The sequence below is a fragment of the Solanum pennellii genome, chromosome 9, assembly GCF_001406875.1.
Source record: "Solanum pennellii chromosome 9, SPENNV200".
Taxonomy (NCBI): Eukaryota; Viridiplantae; Streptophyta; class Magnoliopsida; order Solanales; family Solanaceae; genus Solanum; species Solanum pennellii.
Genome location: NC_028645.1, coordinates 56,922,294 through 56,935,711, shown reverse-complemented (window position 1 = coordinate 56,935,711; position 13,418 = coordinate 56,922,294). Strand labels below are relative to the sequence as shown.

At 35.8% G+C, this 13,418-nt stretch overlaps 1 protein-coding gene across 1 annotated transcript; it reads left to right on the top strand.

Moving 5' to 3' along the window:
- Positions 1–765: 765 nt before the first annotated feature.
- LOC107030217 (clumping factor A-like) lies at positions 766–9,523 on the top strand. Its single transcript, XM_027919574.1, has 2 exons — positions 766–1,048; positions 9,036–9,523. The coding sequence occupies exon 2, from the start codon at positions 9,080–9,082 to the stop codon at positions 9,422–9,424; it is 345 nt and encodes a 114-aa protein (XP_027775375.1). The 5' UTR covers positions 766–1,048; positions 9,036–9,079; the 3' UTR covers positions 9,425–9,523.
- Positions 9,524–13,418: the final 3,895 nt, after the last annotated feature.

Here is a 13,418-nt window from a genome sequence, read left to right as displayed (position 1 = left end):
TATCACTTATCTTCAATAGTCCCCCTCAAGCTAGATGTATTGAAAACATTTAATACACCTAGCTTGGCCAATAAGAAGTCATGTTGAGATCTTCCCAAAGCCTTTGTTAACAAATCAGCGTGTTGCTCTTTAGTATTAATATAACTTGTCTTTATCAATCCTTGTTGTAACCTTTCACGGATAAAATGACAATCAATCTCGATATGTTTTGTACGTTCATGAAAAACTGGATTTGCTGCTATTTGCATAGCAGCTTTGCTGTCACAATGTATGATAGTTGGTTCATGCACATTCATTCCCAATTCTTTGAACAAGTTATTCACCCAAACGACCTCAGCTGTTTATGTTGCCAAGCTTCCATATTCTGCTTCTGCAGTGTTGACACCCAATTTTGGCCTAATATTTAAAAAAAATCGTAATTTTGAAGTTTTATTTATTTATTTGTTATTTTTATTAGTATTTGTGTGAATTTAGCACAGCTAAAATTTAGTCAAATACAAAATAAAAAATAAAAAAATTAGGAATTCTATTGCAAGAATTTTGGGCCACAATACTAAGCCCATAACTTAGGCCCATTTTTTTTTGGTGTGAATAATATTTTGTGGAGAGGATGAAAAAAAATGACAAAAACCCTTCCCTCTCCCTTTTTCCCATTTTTCCTCCCAGCCGCCTCTCCCCTCCCTTTCCCCCTTCCCTCTCCCCTTCCTCCAGCCGCCAGCCCCTCCCTTCTTCCCCTTTCCCCTTCCTCTCCCCTCTTTTCCGTCAGCCCCTCTCCCTTCCTCCTCTCCCTCTTTCCGTCAGCCCCTCTCACCCTTCCCCTCCCTCTTTCCGTCAGCCCCTCTCCCTTCCTCCTCTCCCTCTTTTCGTCAGCTTCTCTCCCTCCCTCTCTCCCCCTCCTTCTTATCTTCTCCTTTCCCACTCGAAGTAGCCACCAGTGACCCCCATCTCCGACAGACAACAACCAAGAAGAAGCAGAAGAAGGAACCTTTGCCACCTAAGCCACTGGAAAAGGAGGATCTTTTTAGTGACAGTGAAGGAACTGATGGAGGTTCTGGTGATGAAGAACAACAGGAAATGAACTCAGATTCTGACATGTCTTCTGACTTGGATGACCCCTCCGCTACTGATATATTAGCAAGCGGTGATGCTGACGATGGTTCCGATGTTCATTTCGATTCGAATGTAGATTCTGATTCAGATGCAGATGATACTGATCTTGTAAGGAAGTCAAAAGCTATTGATGATGAAAGGAAAAGAGAGGAGGAGGAGGGTGATTTAGAATTGCAGCTCAATATTAAAGAAGAAGCTGATGAGCTCAGATTGCCAACAACTTCGCAGACCCAAATAACCCACGGAGAGGCAGCCTTCACGATGCTGGTAACTCTATTTATGCCTATTGCATTTTATTTTTTTGGGGTAATTTTTTGTCTCTGTTTATGAATGTTGAGTTGAATTTAATTATTTTGTTTATTTTATGGCCACTATTAGTCACTCTTTTTATTTGCAAATGTTGGTAAAGATGTAGGTTTAGCCCTTTGATTTTATACTATTTTCGATTAATATTTATGAGTGATATACTTTTTAAATGGTTGCTGCCATCCTTTGATGAATTTATTAAGTTTGTTAATTTATTTATTTCCCATAGTTCACATATGTACAGAAATCGTGTAGCTATGTTATCACTATCTAATTATTATTGATTTATTAAAATATTGATTATTTGGTGGTTGTTATTTGCAGTATTATTATTTGGATATGTTGTTAGAATTTGATGGTCGTATATTGCTTATTATATTGTCCTTCAGTTAGTTTAGTATAATACTGTGCTAGAAAATATTCACAGGGCCAATGAAAAAACTCTCCGTCGGTTTTGGAGGCTTTCCCATTTTAAAAAGACGGAAATTTTTAGTTTAAGTTCATATAAATTGTTTGTTTACTTGTTAAAGGGCCCATGAAAAATCTATCCGTCGGGTTTAGAAGCCTTCCCATTTTAAAAGACGGAAATTTTTAGTTTAAGTTCATATAAATTGTTTGTTGAAATTGTTAAAATGACCAATGAGAAAACTCTCCGTCAGTTTTGGAGGCTTTCCATTTTAAAAGACGAAAATTTAATTCAAGTTTATATATAATTTTAGTTGTTGGAATTGGCCGATGAAGAAATTACCGTCGATTTCTAAGGCCTCCCATGTTAATAAGACGGATTTTTATTTTTAGTTATTATTTGAGTTATTCATTTTTATTTATATTTATTTGGTACTAACTCTTTTACTAAGTGTTTACAGGTACCCGGAGGTGCTTCTCCTTGAAATTATTCGAATGAAATTCGAATCATACTTTTAATTTCATTATCTTGTGAATATCGACGTAGGGCAAACTTTAGGCCGATTATTATTTTGTTTTATTTTGTATATTATATGTTTATTATATCTGTATATTATTTTATATTCTTCCTAAATTTAAAAAAAATGAATTCAGTCGCTAACCACAATTGTGGATTTCGAAGGGTGCCTAATCCTTTCCCTTCGGAATAACTTGAACCCCTTACCTAGAATCAAATTGGTTTCGTAGATTAATAATCGGTTTCCTAGTTTTCCTAAAATTAGGTGGCGACTTTATTTTTAAAACTCGTTTATTTTTCAAACTTTGTTAAAATTGAATCAATTTATTATTTTCGAGTTTCCGCGACGTTTCGCCCTATTTCGAAAGAGTAGGGATGTAAACAGAATGGCGACTCCGCTGGGGAGTTTTAGAGGTTTTAACCAATATGAATTTATTTATTTTTTCAAATTGAGGAAATTTTTGCTTTATTATTATGTTATACCTTGTATTTTTATATTTCGCTGATTATTTGTATATTGTATTTATTCATTATTTATCTTGTTGTGTGTATATTATCATTGTATTCATGGCATAATATTTTCCGTCAAACGACAATAATTTCATTTCCACTAAAGGACGATTATGCGGGTTCGCAGTCGTTCATTAACCAAAGATTTTCTCGGGGTACCCTGACGAGTGTAGTTGGCTACTTGATAGTCAACGATCGTTAACTGTCCCAGCCCAAGTAGTCAGCTTGGGTTACCTTTTCCACTATAAATACAACCCACTCCTAGTAAACTAGCGTAGAGCCGAGCAAAATCCCAAAAATAGCGCATTTGAACTAAGATGACTCAATACTCAATGCGTGTTGGGCCCATTAGAAGACCACCTTGAGTCCAAAACGGCCCACGACCTAAATGGACGTTCATACTAATGTGTTTAAATTTGAAGGATGTATACGTTGTTTGAGAAAATCATTGTCTCATAGGGTAAGGATTAAGTTATAGTTTGCTTAGGTTAAAGAAAGAGCTTCACCAGCTACTAGTCTATTCGAAGATATTGGCACCCGGGGATGACAACAAATCAAGAAAGCAAAAGGATCTTTCGTGGAGGCATAGTTAGGGTCATACCCCTGTGTGGGACTGATTATTTTGTATACATTCCCCTATTATGTATCTCCATTATGTTTTATTTATAAAATTTGTATAAATTTGAGTTTTGGGGCAATAAAATATTTCAAATGACGTATACATCCTTCGAATCGATAGGTCTACCCTAGGCATAAAAGGGTCACATATTTGTATAGGACGCGCAATAATTGTTTGTATACTATGTGATATATTCAGTTTGTCTTTCATTAAAACAGTATTTATGTGTTTTATTCATTATTTGTGTGATATTTTGCATTATCCATTATGTACAGGAACTAACACTTTTATATCTTGAGTTGTTTTTCTTCACAGCGAAAAATTGATTCATGTTTGAATTCAGAAATCATTATTTGTCCAAAGTTGCGAGAGACAAGAGGATTAGCGAAATTAGAGTCCTTGCATTTCTCAATTATATCAAGTCAAAACGAAAAATCAGGGGAGTATTTGACTATGAGGTCGCATCCACTTATTTTTATTCTTATTTTGCATGACGGTCCTGCTCTCACATATTTCTCATATTTTTGTAGGGATACCGTCCCCGACATCAGTCGGGAATGGTCATAACAATGTCTGGATCTCGTGAAAATTGGAAGGAGACAAAGATCCAAGAAAACATCCAAAAAGAGTACAACAAATCATTACTGTAGAAATTCGTAGGGTACATTCAACATACAGTATAAATATTGACGATTAAGAGGTTATAAAACATATTGGTACAAAAAAAAACACTTCATGACTACAAATTTTTAGAGGCGCTAGACCTAAGAATTTCTTTAAGTTGTCTAAATCTTTAAACTATTATATGCCTTATTTGGACGAACTACGCGTACCTGATTCTCATTTCGGTGAGATACGTAGGCAACCCTTCTTGGGTTCGGCATTATCTTTTTCAAAAAATAAAAAAAAATAAAAAAAATTATAAAATAGTTTGTGCATATTTTCCAAGTCATATCTGGACGAACTACGCGTACCTGATTCTCATTTCGGTGAGATACGTAGGCAACCCTTCTTGGGTTCGGTATTATCTTTTTCAAAAAAAAAAAAAAGAAAAATAGTTTGTTAATATTTTCAATTCATATCTGCAGGAACTATGCGTACCTGATTCTCATTTCGGTGAGATACGTAGGCAACACTTCTTGGGTTCGGTATTATCTTTTTTTAAAAAAAAATTATAAAATAGTTTGTGCATATTTTTCAAGTCATATCTGCACGAACTACGCGTACCTGATTCTCATTTCGGTGAGATACGTAGGCAACCCTTCTTGGGTTCGGTATTATCTTTTTCAAAAAAAAATTATAAAATAGTTTGTGCATATTTTCAAAGTTATATCTGCACGAACTACGCGTACCTGATTCTCATGTTAATGAGATACGTAGACAGCCCTTCTCAGGTTCGGTAATCATTCTTTCAAAAATAAAATTACTTGTACATACTGTAAGAGTCATGTCTTCAGCTCGATCGGGACCATATAGTTAAGAGCATGTAAATATATTCGATTTGATTGAAAAGACTGACTTTGCGGTAATCCATAGATTCTCGTGGTACCTCTTATCTATACTTTTGTGATGCTTGAAAATTCTCTTGCATGCAATCAAGATAAGAATAAAACTAACCTTATGTTCCATGTGCATTGTGTGGTGAGATTTTGATCAAAGTTCAATTGTATTACACTGTTGATCTAGAACTTGACCTGAATGTTTTTCAAGGCGAAATCATGAGTAATGTTTGGTTTGAGAAAGGATTGTAGGCCTTTTTTGATCCGATTGTGCCTTTCAAAGCCTACCAAATTACATTAATCCCTAGTTTCCCATTTTGAGCCTGAAACCTTTATTTGGACAACCACATTTTAACCACTACCCTTTTGAGTGCTTACAAGCACTGTCCTGTCTTGGCCCAACCTTCTTGAGTGCACCAAGAATGAGCAAATGATAAGAGAAAATTCATGTTTGAAATTTCCAAAAGCAAAGATATTGAGTCTCCCAAAATAAAGGAAGCAAAGACCTCCAGAGAAAATAGAGAAAGGAAGAAAGAAAAAGTGAAAGAAATAAAGAAAGGTAAAAAATACCCTTGCAGGGTCAGTGAAAGGTGGGAAGGAAAATACTCCAACAAAAAAAAGGAAAAATTATTATAAGAAAGAAGTGAATAAAAGAAAGGCTCCAACGAATAAGGACTCAAAAGAAGAAAAAAAAGAGAATAAAAAAAAAGCTAAAAAAAAGAAAAAAAAAGGAGTGAAAAGCGTTAAAAATGAAAATTCAAAAGAAGATGAAAGGTGGGAGAATAATGAAGAGGATCTGACGTCAAAGGCGTACCAATCATTAAGAGCACAATTTCTGTGTGACGCTCAAGGAGGAATTCAGTCACTTTTACCTCAAATAAATATCCTACCCGTCCCTAAGCCTACGTACAAGCCAATGACAAGCCCTACATGATCTCATTCCAAATGTTCTCACATTAGTGGAGATTTACATAAAGGTCAAGCATATGGTATCACAGTTTTGTGCATTGAACATTCTTGTGAGTGTGAGTGCACTTTGAAAATGTCCTATAATCAAATGTTTCAAATATGTGTGAAATAGGACTAGTCTTTGTCGTGAGGGCACTTGAAACATGAAGATTGATACAATTCAAAATCTTTGTTTGAAACAACATGAACGGATCTTGCTGATCCTTAAGTATATTTGGGGTACCACTTGAAGCTGTAGGAATTACCTTAATTCAATCTTAAAAAAAAAAAGAGGAATGAGAGATTTACCTGCAATCCTAACTGTTGGTACCAATCGTGGTGAAGACTTGACTATCTCATCACATTTTTTTATTTTGAAAAAAAAAAGAATTTTTTTTCTTTGTAGTTGTTCAGTATAAAAGGTGTTATTAAGTTAATCTTATATGTGTGAGACGCCTATTTTACTTCATTGGGTTGACCATCCCAAAAATGTGATATATCTTATTTTTAGGCTTTGAATATAGCAAGGAATATCATTTTCATATTTCATCATGTTCATATGGTGCATTTTCTACTGATAATCTTTCAGATTCTTTGCAGCACTCATCATCCACAAGATTGAAATTACATTTGACCTGATTCCTGCCTTAACAAGATATGTAGGCGCCACGATGGCTCGGTCATATACCTAGTGTGATTATTACTTCTCATTACAATAAAACTGGGACACAATTTTTGAAGATATTTCCAAAATTCACAATAGAGATAGCCAACAAGTCAAGATTGAAGATCATTTTGAGATGTGCCAAAATTCTAACTGGGACAGAATTTTTGAGGAAGACCTCAAAATTCTGATAAGCACTGCCAGAAGCTTGATAGGAACTACAAAGATCATGCATCGCGGATTAATATTCATGCATCGCGAATTAATGTTGATGCATCGCGAGAAGATCTCATACCTCGCAGAAAATTCATGCATCGCGAGAAGATCTCATACCTCGCAGAAAATTCATGCATCGCGAGAAGGTTTTATACCTCGCAGAAAATTCATGCATCGCGAGAAGATTTCATACCTCGCAGAAAATTCATGCATCGCGAGAAGATTTCATACCTCGCAGAAATGTATGCATCGCAAGAAAATTTCATACCTTGCGGAATTTATGCATTGCGGGAAGATATTCATGCCCCGCAGAAGATCATGCATCGAGAGTCAATTCATGCATCACTAGTTAATTCATGCATCGAGAGTCAATTCATGCATCACTAGTTAATTCATGCATCGAGAGTCAATTCATGCATCACTAGTTAATTCATGCATCGAGAGTCAATTCATGCATCACTAGTTAATTCATGCATCGAGAGTTAATATTCATGCATCGAGAGTAAATTCATGCATCGAGAGTTAATATTCATGTATCGAGAGTTAATTCATGCATCGGTAATTAATATTCATGCATCGCGAGTTAATATTCATGCATCGCGAGAAGATTTCATACCTCGCAGAAAATTCATGCATCGCGAGAAGATTTCATACCTCGCAGAAATGTATGCATCGCAAGAAGATTTCATACCTTGCGGAATTTATGTATTGCGGGAAGATATTCATGCCCCGCAGAAGATCATGCATCGAGAGTCAATTCATGCATCACTAGTTAATATTCATGCATCGAGAGTCAATTCATGCATCGCGAGTTAATTCATGCATCACTAGTTAATATTCATCCATTGCGAGTTAATATTCATGCATCACAGATTAATATTCATGCATCGCAAGTTAAATTTTATGCATCGCGAGAAGATTCAATTCCTCGCAAAAGTTTACATATCGCAAGAAGATTTCATACCTTGCGGAATTTAAGCATCGCGAGAAGATTTCATCCCTCGCAAAATTTTGTGCATTGCGAGAAGATCCCATCCCTCGCAAAATTTTATGCATCGCGAGAAGATTTCATCCCTTGCAAAATTTGCGCATCGCGAGAAGATATTCATGCCCTGCAAGCAATCATGCACTGCCAGAAAAAGAATCGTGCATCTCAAAGGAATATTTATCCCTCAACGTCAACTGACGTTAAATGACGAGGAGAGAAATTAAGTGTCGACACGGTGAAAGACACTGTCTTCCATTTAAATTGCATTTTTAAGCTGACGATTTTTATCTAAGTCGTTGTCAAGAGCATTCGAAAGGATGAATTTCTTCAAAAAAAAATCAAAAACTCAAAAAAAAAATCAAAAAATCAAAAAAAATAAAATCAATCAAAAAAAATCAAAAAAAAAAGAAAGAAAAGTGCAAACTACTTCAACAAGGACGCAACGCATCATACAACCTTTTGGAGACAGGTCTGGGATTGATTTCCACCACATGCAACCGCACTTCTCTACAAAGGTCATGTGTTCGGTCAAAATTGGGTTTGTCAATTTTCGTTGTCCACGATTTCTTTCATCAATCATACACAACGAAAGGGACAGCTGTTGACACTCAATTTTGGCCTAACATTTTAAAAAAAATCGTAATTTTGAAATTTTATTTATTTATTTGTTATATTTATTAATATTTGTGTGAATTTAGCACAGCTAAAATTTAGTCAAATACAAAATAAAAAAAAATAGGAATTCTATCGCAAGAATTTTGGGCCACAGTACTAAGCCTATAACTTAGGCCCATTTTTTTTGGTGTGGATAATATTTTGTGGAGAGGATGAAAAAAAAAAGACAAAAACCCTTCCCTCTCCCTTTTTCCCATTTTTCCTCCCAGCCGCCTCTCCCCTCCCTTTCCCCCTTCCCTCTCCCCTTCCTCCAGCCGCCAGCCCCTCCCTTCTTCCCCTTTCCCCTTCCTCTCCCCTCTTTTCCATCAGCCCCTCTCCCTCTTTCCGTCAGCCCCTCTCACCCTTCCCCTCCCTCTTTCCGTTAGCCCCTCTCCCTTCCTCCTCTCCCTCTTTCCGTCAGCTTCTCTCCCTCCCTCTCTCCCCCTCCTTCTTCTCTTCTCCATTCCCACTCGAAGTAGCCACCAGTAACCCCCATCTCCGACAGACAACAACCAAGAAGAAGCAGAAGAAGGAACCTTTGCCACCTAAGCCACTGGAAAAGGAGGATCTTTTTAGTGACAGTGAAGGAACTGATGGAGATTTTGAAGAAGATGGAGGTTCTGGTGATGAAGAACAACAGGAAATGAACTCAGATTCTGACATATCTTCTTACTTGGATGACCCCTCCGCTGCTGATATATTAGCAAGCAGTGATGCTGACGATGGTTCCGATGTTCATGCCGATTCGAATGTAGATTCTGATTCAGATGCAGATGATACTGATCTTGTAAGGAAGTCAAAAGCTATTGATGATGAAAGGAAAAGAGAGGAGGAGGAGGGTGATTTAGAATTGCAGCTCAATATTAAAGAAGAAGCTGATGAGCTCAGATTGCCAACAACTTCGCAGACCCAAATAACCCACGGAGAGGCAGCCTTCACGATGCTGGTAACTCTATTTATGCCTATTGCATTTTATTTTATGGGGTAATATTTTGTCTCTGTTTGCGAATGTTGAGTTGAATTTAATTATTTTGTTTATTTTATGGCCACTATTAGTCACTCTTTTTATTTGCAAATGTTGGTAAAGATGTAGGTTTAGCCCTTTGATTTTATACTATTTTCGATTAATATTAATGAGTGATATACTTTTTAAATGGTTGCTGCCATCCTTTGATGAATTTATTAAGTTTGTTAATTTATTTATTTCCCATAGTTCACATATGTACAGAAATCGTGTAGCTATGTTATCACTATCTAATTATTATTGATTTATTAAAATATTGATTATTTGGTGGTTGTTATTTGCAGTATTATTATTTGGATATGTTGTTAGAATTTGATGGTCGTATATTGCTTATTATATTGTCCTTCAGTTAGTTTAGTATAATACTGTGCTAGAAAATATTCACAGGGCCAATGAAAAAACTCTCCGTCGGTTTTGGAGGCTTTCCCATTTTAAAAAGACGGAAATTTCTAGTTTAAGTTCATATAAATTGTTTGTTTACTTGTTAAAGGGCCAATGAAAAATCTATCCGTCGGGTTTAGAGGCCTTCCCATTTTAAAAGACGGAAATTTTTAGTTTAAGTTCATATAAATTGTTTGTTGAAATTGTTAAAATGGCCAATGAGAAAACTCTCCGTCGGTTTTGGAGGCTTTCCATTTTAAAAGACGAAAATCTAATTCAAGTTTATATATAATTTTAGTTGTTGGAATTGGCCGATGAAGAAATTACAGTCGATTTCCAAGGCCTCCCATGTTAATAAGACGGATTTTTATTTTTTAGTTATTATTTGAGTTATTCATTTTTATTTATATTTATTTGGTACTAACTCTTTTACTAAGTGTTTACAGGTACCCGGAGTTGCTTCTCCTTGAAATTATTCGAATGAAATTCGAATCATACTTTTAATTTCATTATCTTGTGAATATCGACGTTAGGCTAACTTTAGGCCGATTATTATTTTGTTTTATTTTGTATATTGCATGTTTATTATATCTGTATATTATTTTATATTCTTCCTCAATTCGAAAAAAAATGAATTCAGTCGGGAACCACAATTGTGGATTTCGAAGGGTGCCTAATCCCTTCCCTTCGGAATAACTTGAAACCCTTACCTAGAATCAAATTGGTTTCGTAGATTAATAATCGGTTTCCTAGTTTTCCTAAAATTAGGTGGCAACTTTTTTTTTAAAACTCGTTTATTTTTCAAACTTTGTTAAAATTGAATCAATTAATTATTTTCGAGTTGCCGCGACGTTTCGCCCTATTTCGAAATAGTAGGGATGTAAACATGCAGAACTTCTAGAAACTGTATTTTGTTTCTTAGACTTCCATGCTATTAGAGACTTCCCATACTTCAAAAGATAACCAATCACTGATCTTCTGGTGTTTGGACAAGCAGCCCAGTCTGCATCACAAAAACCAGTGAGCTGTGCTTGTTTATCAGAACTCATGAGTATCCGCAGACCTGGTGCTGTTTTAACATATTTAACCACCTTCAATGCTGCATTCCAGTGGGAAAGTGTTGGTTTCTGCATGAATTGACTTAAACACTGAACTGAGAAAGCAATATCAGGCCTAGTCTTTGTGAGGTATAGTAATTTGCCAATCAATCTTTGATATATGTTTATATCAGTAAACAGTTCATCAGAGGCATCTTGCATATAATCAGCACTTGTAAGCTTCATATTTGTCTCCAAAGGTGTTAAAGATGGTCTAGCTCATGATAATCCTGTTTCCAAAATTAACTCCAATGCCTATTTCCTTTTATTCATCACTATGCCTTGTTCTGATCGACAGAACTCTATTCCCAAGAAATACCTCAATTCTCCCAAATCCTTTATTTTAAAATGAAGATGCAGAACCTGCTTTGTCTCCTGTATCAGTGCATAATCATTTCCTGTAATCAACAAATCATCTACATAGACCAACACAATTACTAGTGCTGACTTCTTCCTCTTGGTAAACAAAGAGTAATCCAAATGACTTTGTATGTATCCAGAATTCAACAATGCATCAGTGAGTTTAACATTCCACTACCTAGATGCTTGCTTGAGACCATATAGTGACTTTTTTAGTTTACAAACTTTATGTTCCCTTGACTTATGAAACCCTTAGGAAGTTACATATATACTTCTTCATCTAAATCACCTTGCAAAAAAGCATTGAAAACATCCATTTGAAATATTTGCCAATTTTCAGCAGCTGCAATCGCAATAATAGTTCTAACAGTAACCATTTTCACAACTGGTGAAAATGTCTCCTGATAATTGACACCCTTAGTTTGACTGTATCCTTTAGCTACAAGCCTTGCTTTGAACCTGTCAATCTCTCCAGTGGCTTTGTATTTTATTTTAAACACCCATTTACAGCCTACGGCATGTTTCCCTGAAGGAAAATTCACAACCTTCCATGTGCCATTATCTTCTAATGCAACAATCTCTTGTTTCATGGATTCTATCCATCTTTGATCTTGAATTGCTTCTTCATATGTTTTGGGCTCAACTTCTGCAGACATCGTACTTAAATATGTCTGATAAGATCCAGACAAATGATTATATGACACATAGTTGGCTAAAGAATGAGGATGAACTGAATCAGTCACATGAGTAACATAGTCCTTCATCCAAGCAGGTGGACGAGACATTCTTGAAGAAACTCTGGACACAGAACCAGGTATAACTCTGGACACAGAACCAGGTATATCAACCACATTGTCATCACCATGCTCTTCAGTAATGTCCTCAGAAAAATGTTCAGTAGGAACAAGTGCTTCAACATGTTCATCTAGAGTCTCAACATCTAGTGGTGTATGAACTTCAGCAGTGTCATATTCATAATATGGTTGCTCAATTAATACTCTCATATGCTCATCCTTTAGCTGACTAAATGGGAATATGTATTCTTTGAACACAACATCTCTAGTCACAATAAACTTTCTTAGAGTCAAGTTGTACAATATATATCCCTTCTGAGTTAAAGAGTACCCCATCATAACACATTGATCAACTCTAGAAGAAAACTTATCTTCCTTGACAGATTTAGTTGAATAACATAAGCATCCAATTGTTCTTAGATGATCTAATTGTGGTTTAGTCTTGTGAAAGACTTCATATGGTGACCTTCCCTGTAGTACACTTGTGGGCATTCTGTTGATCAAATATACAGCAGCTAATACACATTCACCCCAAAATTTAATAGGAATAGACCCTTGAAATCTAAGAGCCCTTGCTACTTCAAGAATGTGTCTATGCTTCCTTTCCACCACTCCATTTTGTTGTGGAGTGTGTGGGCAACTACTCTCATGAACAATTCCCAAAGAAGTAAACAATGCTTTACATTCATTGTTAAAGAACTCTGTACCATTGTCTGATCTTACTCTTTTGATTTGCTTGTTAAACTGAGTTTTAACTAAAACAAAAAAAGACTTCAAGGTAGCAAGAACATCACTTTTAAGCCTCAGTAAAAACAACCAGGTCACCCTTGAATTATCATCAACAACAGTTAAAAAAAATCTAAAACCATTATGAGTACTATGTCTATACGGTCCCCATACATCAAGATGAATGAGATCAAAAACATCATTAGTTCTAGAGCTACTCATAGGAAATGAAAGCCTGGTCTGTTTGGCTAATGGGCATATAGGACAATCATCACATACTCCTACAGGAGCACTTTGATACAATTGCTTTAAGACTCTATATGAAGGATGTCCCATTCTGTAATGACATATCATAAACTGTGAATTTGCCTTGTTCATGGAGCTCTTGTCACCAACATTTGCAGCAATTGCTTTTTCTTTTGACAGATTTCTAATAGAGTAATACAACCCTTCATTTTCTTTACCAATCCCCTTCAGCTCTTCATTGAAGAGGTCCTGAAATATGCAGAATTCAGGAAAGAATTGAACATAACACTTTTACTGTCTTGTTAATTGGGACACTGATAATAGATCATGTTTAAGTTCAGGGACACCTAGAAC